This window comes from Alosa alosa, chromosome 23, assembly GCF_017589495.1.
Source record: "Alosa alosa isolate M-15738 ecotype Scorff River chromosome 23, AALO_Geno_1.1, whole genome shotgun sequence".
In the NCBI taxonomy this organism is placed as follows: domain Eukaryota; kingdom Metazoa; phylum Chordata; class Actinopteri; order Clupeiformes; family Clupeidae; genus Alosa; species Alosa alosa.
The window spans coordinates 18,303,758-18,318,205 of record NC_063211.1 but is presented as its reverse complement, the minus strand read 5'-3'; the positions used below and the strand labels follow the sequence as shown (position 1 = coordinate 18,318,205).

General features: G+C 42.3%; 1 protein-coding gene across 1 annotated transcript in view; it reads right to left on the bottom strand.

Moving 5' to 3' along the window:
• LOC125288217 (low-density lipoprotein receptor-related protein 1B-like) overlaps nucleotides 1-14,448 on the bottom strand; it is a 271,541-nt gene that overhangs the window by 80,719 nt on the left and 176,374 nt on the right. Inside the window, 5 exon segments of the mRNA XM_048234393.1 lie at nucleotides 713-912; nucleotides 1,605-1,786; nucleotides 6,636-6,758; nucleotides 8,474-8,559; nucleotides 10,674-10,857. Of these exon segments, the coding sequence (XP_048090350.1) occupies nucleotides 713-912; nucleotides 1,605-1,786; nucleotides 6,636-6,758; nucleotides 8,474-8,559; nucleotides 10,674-10,857 (775 nt within the window).

The window sequence follows — 14,448 nt, the reverse complement described above, 5'->3', positions numbered from 1 at the left end:
AGTGTGGAGGTGACAGAACGGGGGTGGATGCTAGTGTTTGTGCTAAACAAACTGTGACAAGGGGGGAAACAGAGAGAGAAGAGGGGGAGAAGAGAGAGAGAGAGAGAGAGAGAGAAAAGGAAAGAGTTGGTGTTTACTGTAAAAGTTAGATCAGAGTGTTTAAGGTTAACTTTTTTTTTTGTGTGGGGGGGGGGGTAGTTCATAAGCCTCAGTTTGCAGGGCTAACATTTACTTACCCATCATCATGGCTGGTAAATAATGTCAGATAATGACTAAAGCTCTTTGATAGTTCAACAGTCTGATAGACACTTCAATTAACTCTTCCCCATTGCAGGGCATCAGAGAGACAGTACAGAGAGTACGTTAGAAGGCCTCCTTAGCCTGGGACACCGGAGGGAGATGAAGGGGCTAGCTAATGTTTTAATATACACACTTGGTACAAAACTTAATATTGACTTTTGCCAGCAAAGACTCATGCAACTCCACATGCAAACAGAGGGCTCATATTGGTAGAAAGCTCTTTAGAAAATCAAGCAGGTCCCTTGTTTTTGTCACATGAAAGTTGACAGTAAGCCAACTTTAATTACAAAATAAAATAATAATAAAAAAAGTGATGTGTTCTAATTCCACTCATACAAAAACAAGCAGCAGCAGCAAAAACAACAATTATTATGCAGCATTGTGAATAAAGGTTGAGATAAAAAGTGAATACCTTTTTGTCTTCTTGTGCCATCAGTGTTGGCAAACATGATGTGACTGTCGTCGGCCCAGTAGAGTCTTTTGTTGACGTAGTCGATGGCCAGGGCTGTGGGGTTGTACATCTCAGCATTGATGATTACATCGGGTTGGCTACCGTCTAGCCCAACACGACCAATGTATGGAGCTTCACAACAGTCAATCCAGAAAGCTTGCCTGTAAAGATATGCATGTGAGAGTTACTTCTCAAACAGGAAATAAACTGAATTAAAACTGAATTAAAGATGAAAGAAAAAACAATACACACAAAGTGCTGAAATATGAGAGAACGTGTTCAGTGATACATGACTGGATCTTTAATGCTGGCTGCTGGCTATCTTCCAAGATTCATGAATGCATTTGAATAATGCCTGGCCATAACAGTGAAAAACTCAAAAACAAAAACTTAACAATGTCTGAAAAGAGACAGACTAATTGTACCCTGTGTCATACTTTGTTATATGTTATAGCAGATTACATACCATCATAAGCTGTGATCAGCAATCAGTGAGTGTAACTGAGTCATGATTAATTGTTATGACAGATTTACTATATGGCATTATATTAACATGCAACATGGCTTGTAATGTAATATAAAAATCAAATTCTTCGCCATGGCGGACTAGCATGCAGTAGCCTGAAAAGTTGTAGGTTCAATATCCGGCTTCCACCGATGTGTCCTTGAGCAAGGCACTTAACCCCAAGTTGCTCTGGGGAGAATGGCCTTGTAATATAACTGACATAAGTCGCTTTGGATAAAAGCATCTGCTAAATGAACAAATAGAATGTAAATGTAAATGTATAACAACTTTGACATTGATTAAAGCATTCTTTCTGAGAGCAGCAGACACTGCTTCCATGGTACTCACGCAGTCTGGAGGTCCAGGGCCAGGCTGACGGGGTTTCGGACCCCAGCACTGAGCAGCATGGTGGGGTACAGGCCGTTAGCCTTCGACACCTCCAGAGACTTCTTCTCCGCGTCACACCAGTACAGGTTTTTTCCAACCCAGTCCACGGCCAGAGCACTAGGCACTGAGCTCCTGTGGACTATCTAGGCAGGGGGAGATACAGAGGGACACATGCAGCACTGAAAGGCTTTCAAGAGACAAGAGGCTATCAAGATATCAGTTTGTGAGCTAGGCCTATATTTTCTGCCTGTGGCAAAACTCTCTATCAGCCATCTTTAGCATATGCAAAGCAACCACCATTTCAAAAATGCACACAACAAACTTCAATAGGAAGATGGACTTAATTTCACTGTTGGGTCTCTAATATTTAGTGAAAGATAAATGTCACATTAATAATTCCAAGATAGAGATGATTGTCATCTACATCAACAATCCCTGCTGACATCAAAAGAAAATAAAAGCAAAGCAAAGAAAATTAAAAGGGTTTATGTTTCAAGTGCTCAAAATGGTAAACATTCCAAGCTGTCTTACAACTGTTCCATCAGTAATTCACTTCCTACAAGCAAGACCTGAAGACAATATAGGAAAGAAAATAACAACAACAACATTTGGTGTGCCCTGTGGTGTTCAAAAACTGGCTAGCTTTGCAAAAAAAATAACTGAATAAATAAATAAAATAAAACAAAGTAAAAAAGACAAAAAAATTCCCTGCTGTGTGATGAGCAGATTTTAAATCACTTTGAGCCTTTCAAGCTGACTTTAAAAGAAGCCCCAGACATGTGCTGTGCAAAGTAATGGGCGACTTGGAGCTCTCTGTGAAGAAGATGCACAACCTCGCCAATTTAGAGCATACTTGTGGCAATTAATGAAGGATATGTTTCCACAGTTGTGGGTAAAAAAGCTGTCTGAGCACTTCTCACTGAGAAGGATAGGGTCAACAACAAAACTCAGGAATGCTGAACTACACCCTTACACCCAACATTGTTTAAATCAACTCAATGTAGTTACCTTAAAATGATGAGTTCATTATTTACTCTGACCTATAATTCAGTTGTTAAGTCTGACGTCACGGGCCCAACATTTTTTTTGTCCTACGTCCAAACGTTTTGAAAAAGCTTTTGTCATTTTGGCCAGAGTGCTACTGTTTAGGCCTGTGTGTTAACTGAACAATATGATGTCTGAGTTGACAGTGCTAATATCAGGTGAAGCATTAAAGCAATCAAGAAAAATTGTATTGGATTCTTAGCCACACTTGGCACCACTGTTGCCTATTAAAACAAATTGGTTATGGATTGATGGTATACTCTGAATAGAAATATTATTTTGCCCAGATCCATTTACCTTTATCTAAACTAACAAAGGAAAGATGTTACGTCACTAGCTGTTTCTGTGTTCCTGCTGTTTTTCTGTGTGCATTTCAGATACTCCAGCAGGGGGCTTAATTGCTGGACAAGCACTATAAAAGGTGCTGGTTGACGTCACTCCAGAGGCCGGCTCGTTTTTAGTTCCTTGTTGAACGCTATCGCTACCAGGCCCTGCCACGCTTCGTGGTCCGCTCTCGCCCATGTTACCTCCAGGTCTCCAGTTCCTCTCAGAGTGAGAGTCTGGGAGAGAGGCCTGGAAATCGGACAGCTTTGTTTTTGCGGCCTTCTGGCCTTTGTTTTTTGTGGCCTCCTGGCCTTTGCTTAGCCTGACGTAGCCATACTCAATTCTAGTCAGAATATGAGTCTGATACTGCTCCATTGGGACGTAATTATGGGGCGTGTTTCAACCGATACAGGGGGGGGGGAATGCCTCTGCACTCAATTGGACAGACCTAACCAATCAGAGCAACGAAATAGCTTACCGTGAGATGTAGGAAGAACACACAAACCATCCTTCTTCTCCACAAATGCCTTAACACTGTTTTCTAGTCTTTTGTAACAGTTATTGTGCCGTCAATATCTCCTACAACACTCATTAGCGAAATCTAAGAGATACGAGATAAGAGGTACGTTTTTTCCTAATAGCCTAGGGTAGGCTATTAGGAAAAAACTGATAGCCTATATCCCCTTCATTTTTAAAAATAATTCCATTGAACACTGATATGCTACAAACATGTTATAAACAGCTGTGAAAGGCTGTCGCAAATCCCTTGAACAGGTGGTCAATCAGAGATTTCAAACGATCAAGGGAACAACATGTCACAACCACATCTCAACTTTGGCCAAAGTTTTCAGAAATAATCGTTTTCAGTGATAAAACCTCATTGAAATAATATGCATTTTCCATTGACTGGGAATCCTCATGTATGGTGCTTACAGTAACTACACAACGCAAGATCACACCTGTTACACTGGTGCCGTGACCCGGATGGGAGTGAGGATTTAGGGAGGTGAGTGTAACGGAGGCGAACTGAGCTAGCGTGCTAGTTGTCCGTGTAAATCCTCACACCCTTAACCTTAAGAACGCTTCTAACCGCTTAGTTGGAAGCCTTGGCTTTTGGCTCGGTGGTTAGAGCGTTCTACTCCCATGCCGGTGTGTGAAGAGGTGTGCGGGTTCAAGGGCCGTGAGTGGCGGAACGAATTACGACCTCGGTTACACTTGAACATTCAGTAAGACGAAGTGTCTGAGCACAGAAGGACATCAGTGAGAAACTCAAGATATGGGTTCCAACCTGAGTTACCTTGGACAGGGAAAACTCACCTAGAACATGCACATTCTGTCTCAAATAAAAGCATTCCACATATCTCTCTATATTCACAGCATACATTCCAAAATGTTAGTTGGTGATGTTTTCAAGTAGTTTCATGAAAACATCTTCTCTCCCTTTCTACTTTTATTCACTTCCTTTAACAAGCAATGTTGTTTCTGGAGTTAAAAAACCTAGGTGTTTTATAATGTGTATAAGAGCTAGATGTCATCATTTAGCTAGATGTCATCATTTATTATTATTAATGTGCATTTGTTTGCCATTCTATTGCCAGATGATTGCATATAAAACACCTGAACGTATCTAGAGCAAAAATGCAAAGACAATATAATTTGACCTCGTTATATTTTTCTAGAATCACTCGTTATATTTATCTAGACAAGAGCAACTTACAATTGCACCTCTAGGACTTGTGGTATCCCAAATCTATTCTGAACCCAACTGCAAAGTATTAACTATACATCCTTCAGGCCAACATACAAAAAAACTGCCATTTCACACAGAGTGGCGAGGCCTCTCAACCCCTGCTTTGCCACTTCAACTGTTTGCACAGAGGCTCCTGTGTGTGTGTGTGCATGTGTGTGTGTTGTGTGATTGTGTGTGTGTGTGTGTGTGTGTGTGTGTGTGTGTCTGTGTATGCATGTGTGTGTGTGTGTGTGTGTCTATGTATGTGTATGCATGTGTTTGTGTGTGTGTGAGTGTGTGTGTACTCGTGTGCGAATTGGCTGCCGTCTCTGTCCGGTGTAAATCAGAGAGGAGTCGTGTACTCACTCGGGCCTAATGAGCCATTATCCCCTCGGCTGAAACATAATGAGCTGAGAACTACCCAGCAGGTGCCAGGCTGGCATTGCTTGGCACAGCCTCCACGCCACCGCTGCCTGAGCCTGCGGGAAAGGGCACAGCTCGCAGGGCCCGCTTGAGTTCTTATTCAAAGCGTGGGAATAGTACCACAGAGAAGACGGTAGAAAGTTCCCCAAGGGCCCGCTTCTCCACACTCAGCCATGGCGGCTAAGAATGGAGTGTCTGTCAGGATCCTGCCTGGACTAGTGACTTTTTGCCACCCTGGTGGCTATTTTGTATATTGTTCATGTGTCATGTGCTCTGTGTTTACCTGTCTGGTCATGTGTCTTTGTCTCCACCCATTCCCTTATATGGTCTGCACTTCCTGTCTTGTTAGTTTCCCTCCGTTTCTTCTCACACCTGTTCCCTGTTATTGTTTCCTCTAGTCCACTGTATTTCTGTTAATTGGTCTGTGTATTTCTACCCTCCTGTTCCTCTGTTTTTTGTCGGTTCGTCTCTCTGTTTGTTGGAGTCCAGTGAGTTTGTGAGTTTAACAATAAAGTGTGTTTGTCTATAATTCTGCCTGAAAGAGTTTTGTGCTTGGGTCCTCCCTGACAGTTTCACACAAAGCTAATGGTGCGTTAGAAAAATACCATTAGTCCAGGCGACAAGGGTTGCTTGACAAATAAAAAAAATATTGTTGTTAACAGATTTCACAGTGCAGTAGGCATTCATAGTGCCGTGCCAGCGAGAAATTGACTCATAGAATGTCACCTAATGTCTATAACTACAGAATGTTGAACTCCAGTAGAACTTTGACTTGATCTAGAGTATGCCACATTTTTTTAAGCAATACTTGTCACCTGGACTATAAATTGATAGGCTATCTGAGCATCAGTGCCCAAGCTCAGTCAACCAATGCTTGTGTCTGATGTCTGACTGTGTTCGCGGGCAACTGCTACTTTACAAGGGGCTTTGTAGAACTTTGAGTTGATCCAATCAGAGTTTGCCATAACGTCTGTGCCAATTATATTTTTTTTTTTTTTTTTTTGCCGTATGCAGATGTATTAAGTGTCTTTTACGTCAGTCAACAGATGTTTGTGTTTGATTGAGTATTCTGTGTTTGTGGAGCTCAATTGTGTAGGCCTATCTGAAAATAAACTATTCCTGTAAAATGGTAGAGCAAGCTAACAAACATCATAACCATGAGCTCAATACCCTGACACCAACATGCTGATAAAATGTATTGCATTTCTCTACTGGGCTATGTGAAGGTACTTGCATTTTCAGGGTATACAGCATCTATAAAGTATTTCTACAGGAATGACAAGTTGAGAAGTTCAAGTTTAAGTTCAAGGACATTTTGAGCCTATGTGCACCAATCTGTTCAACCATGCTAGTCAACTGCTACTTTACAATACCACTTCAAGACAAGGACTTTTCACTTGGCTGGACAAGGGGCCAAGAGGTGCCAGTTATGCACAAACAATCAGGTGTGCTGCCAAAGGTCTTTATTGTACCTTGAGGTCACTGCCATTCAACCGCATCCTATTTATCCTCCGACCGCTTGGCCGACTTGAATCAATCCAATAGATGAATTCCTTTTTATAGTCGAAGTCGATGGAGATAATGCTGTTGAGGCCCTGGAAGAAGAAGAAGAAGAAGAAGAAGGATAGTAAAGAGCTTTTTCTTCAGTGCTTGTCTAGTAATGTGATGGATCTTTTTCAGCATGTTTATTTTGTACTGAAGGCTAAATGCTTTTGCTGAACAATGGCTGTGAAAAAAAAGGAGACCTGGCTACCTGTGAATAACATCACAAGTCTAAATGAAACTGAAAGACGTGGAATGTAATTCAAAAGGAAATGGAGACATCAGCAAGGTCAGGTCTTTCATCAGTTGCATTGGGCATAAGCATGTGCTTGGGCATAGTGAAAAGTAAAGATTAGAACAAAAAAACTAAAAACATGTAACAATTGTGAATGTCGATGTGATGCATCTCCCAAAAGACTTACATTTGGGAAATAACAACATAGTAATGACATAGTAATAACATATTAATAATAATGACCACATTAATAACTACCACAGTAATAACATTACTATACTATACTATAACATTAATAACGACCACAGTTATAACAACAGGTTTGGGAAATAACATCACTTTTCCCAGCTACTGGGCACCCCTTGACTCTCCTAGACAGGCCTGTAGGACCTGAGCTTGTGAGTAGCACTAACGTGCTGTAGGCTGTAGGTCTAATCTCTACAACTGCAATGCAACTGCAAAACGATGTGTTTTCAGCTCTGCAACATGCTTGATGCCTGACATTTACAGCTTCAGAGTTCAGATGTTTTCACCTTGTTTGGAAATGTCTAGCATTTTTAGATGGCCTTGAAACAAGGTCGATTACTTGATATTTTAAAAACGTAGCCACACACATCAGCGCTGATGTTTTTAACTGGCAAACCCTGGATGAACCATGGATTTTATGGAGCAGTACCGACAATACAACTGAGTCGCAATTTCCACGGTGGCAGCGGCAAAATGTGATGCTGGTGCATGGGGCTGTATTGAGAACAATGGAATCTAATGTAATACATGTCGGAAGCAGAGTGTGCCACACTGAGTGTTAGCCCCGGTGTACGTAACCCTTTACAGTGAACTAACTACAAGGACAGTCCTCCTGGAGCAACTCAGAGGCAAGTGCCGTGCTCAGGGTAGTAGCTCCTGGGGTTGAACTTAATTAGGTAGTTACCCCACATGCAGTTGTTGATTACTTTAGGCAGGCCCTTACTAAAGAAAAGGCCTGGTGTGATGGACAATGGTAGCTACTTAAATATAAGACTTTGACTTTGGGCCAAAATCCCACTTCCTGAGGGGAGAAATACCAAAAATGCACAACAACACATGTAAGTTCTGACCACTTTTACACACACACAGAGGAAGTAAATCAACCCAACCTGCATGTGTTTTTGTTTTTCTGGGAGCCTTAAACTAGCTAGCTGAGTCTATATTTAGCACCTTAGCAGTGACATTAGGCCTTCCTCGACCATGGACCACAGAGAAGTAGTGCTTTAGTCCCACGGGGGTTAGCTCTTCTAGTTTCTGAATGTTAAGCTGCACCTGATCGTCATACCATAGCAGGGTTAACTTTAGCCTCTTATATCTGACAGATGTGTTTTTATATTATTTTTTCTGCCACCCTGTTTTTCACATTATTAATCCTTCAGATGGCCATTTGCACATTGCCAGGTAGGTGCTAGTTTGTAATATAAAAGGTGTCTCTGCACCTCGGTTGGAGATTTGCTGATGCCTGATTTCTGACACTCACCTTGCAGAGAGGAGTGTGGGCCTTACCTGTTTTAAGAGGGTGTAATTGGACCCGTCAACGCTGATCTTCCGAATCTCGTGGTGGTCAGCGAGAATGAGAAAAGGCTCTTCAGCTGAGAATAGGGAGAGAGAGAGAGAGAGAGAGAGAGAGAGAGAGAGAGAGAGAGAGAGAGAGAAAGAGAGAGAGAGATAAAGAGAGAACAAACAGAAAGGAGATAATGATGAGGCAAGAAATAGGAAATGAAAGACAAACAAAAAAAGAAAAGAGAGAGAAAAAGAAATATAAAGTGTGAGAGAGGTAGAGAGGTGGAAAAATACAGAAAAAAGCAAGAGAATGAGAAATAAACCAACCGGTGCTGCAGTGCCTCCTAATTACTAGAATGGACCGTAACAACTGACTAGTCATGCGTGGCATGTGATATTTCTGGTGCTGAATTAGGCAGTGATGCCATGCCAACACGTCAGGAGCCCCGTGCCATAATAAGGGAGGCTAATGCTGTGCGCCATGGCATCGGCTGGACTGGCACTGCCATGCCAACACCTAAAGGTCGGCATCCTCTTAATGACCCAGCCTGTCAAACATTACTGAACACAGGTGCTTGAGTCAGAGAAATTGGGTGTGCATGTCTATGTTTGAGTGTGTGTGTGTGTGTGTGTGTGTGTGTGTGTGTGTGTGTGTGTGTGTGTGTGTGTGAGTATGTGTGAGTTAGACAAACTTTTGTGTATGTTTGTGTGTGTGTGTGGGTATGTTTAAGTATGACAGAGTTTCAGCATCTATGTGTGTGTATGTGTCAGCATCTTATGTGTGTGTGTGTGTGTGTGTGTGTGTGTGTGTGTGTGTGTGTGTGTTTTCTGTATGGACAGGTGTATGTGTACATAATTGGATGTGTTTTGGATTTGTGTGATTACATGCTCATATCTTGACCACATGTAGTGGGCAGTGATTACCCCGGCATCTTGACCTCCTCCCCCACAAGTGCTCATGACACCTGCACTGAAATTAGGAGCTTACTGCACTCTGACAGGCCTGCCTCCCTAAGTGAGGGTGGATGAGTGAAAGCAAGGGTGTGAGTTTATGTTTGTTTGTTTGTGTGTGTGTGTGTGTGTGTGTGTGTGTGTACATGTGTAGGGAGGAAAGACGATACACACACACACACAAATTCTTATATAGAATGTAACTATTCATGGTAGAGACTATTTCCTGTTACCAAACTTTACCCTGGGAAGATCTAAGGCAGACATCAGAATCAAAACACCAAAGCAGTGGCAAAGAGCACTCAGACCATAATGACTCGATTAATTGAATTAAAGGATAATTCCGGTGTGATTTTGACCTAAACATGTGTTGAAACATGATAACGAGTGTGAATGTATGTCTCATAGCTCACCTCGGCTTGTCCCCTGCACTCAGAAATTCAGTGGAAATGCATGGATTCAGTTGCTTATGCCTGGGGACTAAATACAAGAAATCACTGTTTTACGAATTTACGGGCTCAAATTCCATAATTGGTACTGTCTGCATAAATCGAGACATAGAGAACTTTTGAAATAAACTACCAGTGCCATTTTTCAAATCTTGAATTCTCTATAAGTGAATCCATGCATTTTAAAATGTCAAGGCCCCTCGAAGTCTACCAATGAACAAGATGGAGCTGCTTTGAGCCTCATAAATGGTGTAAAACAGTGATTTATTTGCATGGCTAGGCCCAAACTTTGAGCTCTCACCACAAAACAGTGATTTATTTGCATGGCTAGGCCCTAAAACACTGTGTTGGTAGCATTGGCTAACTAGCGCCAGATTTCTGAGTGCAGGGCACAAGCCGAGGTGAGCTATGAGACATACGTTCACACTCGGTATCATGTTTCAACACACTTTAGGTCAATATCACACCGGAATTCTCCTTTAAAGTTCTATTTCATTGCTAGGTGACGTGAAGTACTAATTTCTGTGATAAACAATGCTTTGATAAGAATGCCTGAAATGCTCTTATAGGATACATCAAACTAGCATCGATCAGCCTTGCGTTACGCTCTGAAAGTTGAACCAAGTTCAACGCTCAGCTCTTATGTCGCTAGCATAACGCTGGCGGTACTGACCACCGTTCCACTGCCAAATCATAGCAAACAACAGAAAAATCAGTGTGATTCTGGCCGTCCAGTAATATGACCTGGGTCAGACTTGAGCTGTGTGTGTGTGAGAGCTGACCAGTAGAGTGTTTGTGTTTACCTGAGGTGGACCTGCAGCTGTGTGGATTGGCTGCGGGAGCCTCGTAGCCGTCGGCACACACACACTTGTAGGAGCCGTAGGTGTTCACACACTGCTGGCTGCAGGGGAAGCTGAGCACACACTCGTCTATGTCCACGCATGTCTTCCCATCATTCTTCAGGTAGAAACCAGCCCAACACTTACACTACACACACACACACAGAAAGAAAAAGAGAGAGAGAGAGAGAGAGAGAGAGAGAGAGAGAGGTCAAAGGTCACCTGATATCTTGACATGTTATTTCCAGATTTTCACAACAAATCAAACACAATGATGTACATTCCAATTCAAATGTGGTTCCCCACAGAGGAGTAAAAAAAAATATCAATAGTTATATAAAATAATAAACATTGTCATTCATATTCATAAGACAAGGCAACCCTACAACTCAGTGGAAAGATACATACTGTGAAGGCTACATAGTACAAGACAAACCAAAAATCTTTGGAAGCCTTTCTGGGTCCCCCAATACAACTTGCACAGGTTCCCCTGGGTTGTATAAACCAGCAGGACTGTCTGCCTACAGTACTTTCCCCTTCTCATGCTCAGCTTAGCTGACTTAAATTCTTTCATTTTGAATGTGAACAGAGTACAGAGCACACAAATAGCTGTGGTGTGATGCAACCTGTACCATAGCCTCAGCAACTGAGCCTTCATGTAAGGAGCAGGGGTGTGTGTGTGTGTGTGTGTGTGTGTGTGTGTGTGTGTGTGTGTGTGTGTGTGTGTGTGAATATACAGTATGTATGAGTGTGTGTGAGTGTGTGAACAGAGACATTATAAAAGAGGAGACAAGTCACAGAGAGAAAACTGAATGGAGGAGTGTGTGACATGATAGCTCGCTGATATGACACTAGACGTCCAGCCCTGTGCATGTGTAGCCTACAGTAAAAAGAGTCAGTCCCATTGTCTGAAAAGTGGCCCACCTGAACGCTCTGTTTATCTCCAGCATTACTACAGCAAAGGCCACAGTGAAATGTAAATTAAGGATTTGAGCCTTATTTTAGTGACTATCAAAACATTGTGTATGCCCTTGACCATTGTGTGTGGAGTTCTGAGTCTCTCCCTATTAAATCAGGTAGGAGGATCTTTTTGGCTCGAAAAAACTGTGTTGAGGCGTTGCCAAGGCATTGGCAAGATGTGCCTATTAAGACGTTAAGAGTGAAGCTTGGTGTGGACATACATATGGGAGCAAGGTGTGTAGAACCAAATTATGTAATTTAATAACTCATAATAATGTCATAAAATCTTCTCTTAACTCCTCTTTCCTAAATGTAATAAGGCTGGATAATGTAGTGACTTCTCAATGTAATGGTTTTATCTATGTCAACCGGTCATTATTGGAAAATAAGTCCCGACAGGACGATCAGGACCCCGATGCGAAGCGGAGGTCATTGACAGTGGTTATTATATATTTTCAGCGGTCATTATATAGATTTAACAGACCTCCAAATGTTGGGAAGGCCAATTCATCTGAATGAAACTTTCTGCAGCACTCAAGAACCAATACTCAAATATATTGGTTAACCTTGTTTTCCAGAATGTAATAATTTCCCTTTATTGTTATGACTTGCCAAATATTTTGGTAGCATGCCACCAATAGATGGGGGCCAAGCAGTGTTGCAACTGAAACAGAAAATGAACTGATATGGTCCAGACCAATACCTCTATTGAGAATCGGTGATCATTTGTAGCCAAAACTCTGATAACTGGTCAAAATCTGAGGCCTGCGAAAAACTCAAAATCACTGTTATCTCTTACTAAGCAACAGACAGATCCAGTACGACAATCTCCTGTTCTGGAACTTAAAATCACTAAAATCAGATACATAAGAACTTAAAAACCAGCCATGTCAAGGCACAGACATGACACTTCATGAAATGAGTCATAACACTGTCCCCAGTAGGTGTGCCACATTTCAGAACTTTTTACTACATGGTTTTATAGTATATATATGGAGTATTTTAAACTCCAATGGCAAATGAGGAAAGCAGATAAAGGAAGAAACACAATGGGTTCCTAAGGCGGGATCATATTGGCCAACGGCAAGTGGCAAGCGTACTGTAACACAATGCTCAGACCATGATAAGTTCTATCTCGTTCCTATGGTAAAACAAACGGTTTGCCTTAACTGACAATTGAATACGCTTGCGTTGCGTTGCGTTGCACTCAGCTTTTTCAATGCTACAGTAGCATTACGCTAGCGCTGCCACGTTTCACTGCAGAACCATAGAGAACAATAGGAAACCTGCCGCTTGCTGCTGGTCAGTGTGATCCCCGCCTAATAAGATCATGTACAGACCCAATTAGGTGACGACGCAGCATCGCTACTTGTCCTCTAATAATAAAAAGTAGAAACACAATTGGCCCCCAATAAAAAAATCTAAAATAAAATATAGCCACTGCTTGATCGACAATGATTGTCTACATAAATCTTCTGCCTGGCCCCCAGTTATTGGTAGAACATTGTCCACGTTATTATGCTATTGGAACATTATTACATTATTGGGTTCTGAAAAAAAGGTTAAGCCCAATAATGCAATAATCCCATTAATGTATAAAATAGATTTTTACATTATTGGGAAGTTATTACATTATCAGGTTCGACACATATTTGATGGAGTTATGAGGTGATTTGGGAGTTATTACATTATCTGGAAATGATTACATTATTGGGTTCTACAAAGTGAACGTGCGGAAGACTGTGAATGAGTGTGTGTGTGAAGGTCGATTTTAAACTGGGAGGGGAGCAGGTGAGTGTGTCCTGGTTTGGCAGTCTCCTGTGCCATGCTGTTCCGAGATGTGTGGAGAGCTGGGCGGGTGACACATGACGTGTGTGTGTGTGTGCGAGCCTGTGTGTGTGTGTTTATAAGCATACATGTGGGCATGTGTGTGTGTGTGTGTGAGTTTGTGTGCGTACATGTGGGCATTTGCGTGTGTGTGTGTGTGTGTGTGTGTGTGTGTGTGTGTGTGTGTGTGTGTGTGTGTGCGCGTGTGTGTGTGTGGAGAGTCTTGCGGTGACACATGAGGCTTCATGGCCGGCACCCCTGCTGTCGCTCTCCGCTGGTCTTAATGACAGCACTGTCACCGTGGCGACTGTCTGCTCCAGCAGCGTCAGCCTCTTGTGGCTTCCAAGAGGGGGAATCTGTGTGTGTGTGTGTGCATGAGTGTGTGAGGAGGTGACCTGAATGACAGCCACCCTCACATCTGCTGGCCATCTGTGTCCCTAACTGCCACAACAGTGGCAACAGTGGGCCAACTATAGTCCTATACAGGTGTGTATGTGTGTGTATGTGTGTGTGTGTGTGTATGTGTGTATGGGTGTATGTGTGTGTGTGTGTGTGTGTGTGTGTGTGTGTGTGTGTGTGTGTGTGTGTGTGTGTGTGTGTGCGTGTGTATCCTAAACTATTATAACAACCCCAGAGTTTCTCAGGCTCTCTCAGCACAGAGGATTTCAGAAACACAAAACTACCAGTTAACTATTGAAAATCTGTGTGTGTCTGCCTGTGTATGTGCTGGAGAGACTAATGTGTATATAAGTGTGTGTGTGTGTATGTGTGTGTGTATGTGTCTTGTAAGTGTGTATGTACACATATCAGGCGATTCATTCTTGTGTTAGTGTGTGCAGATAGATGTGTTGCATGTACGTCAGCTGCAGGTCACGATGGCTTATTCCATTTGTTTTCCTGATACTTACGGGCCTGATAAGCGTGACCCAGGGGCAGATGTGTGTGTGTGTGT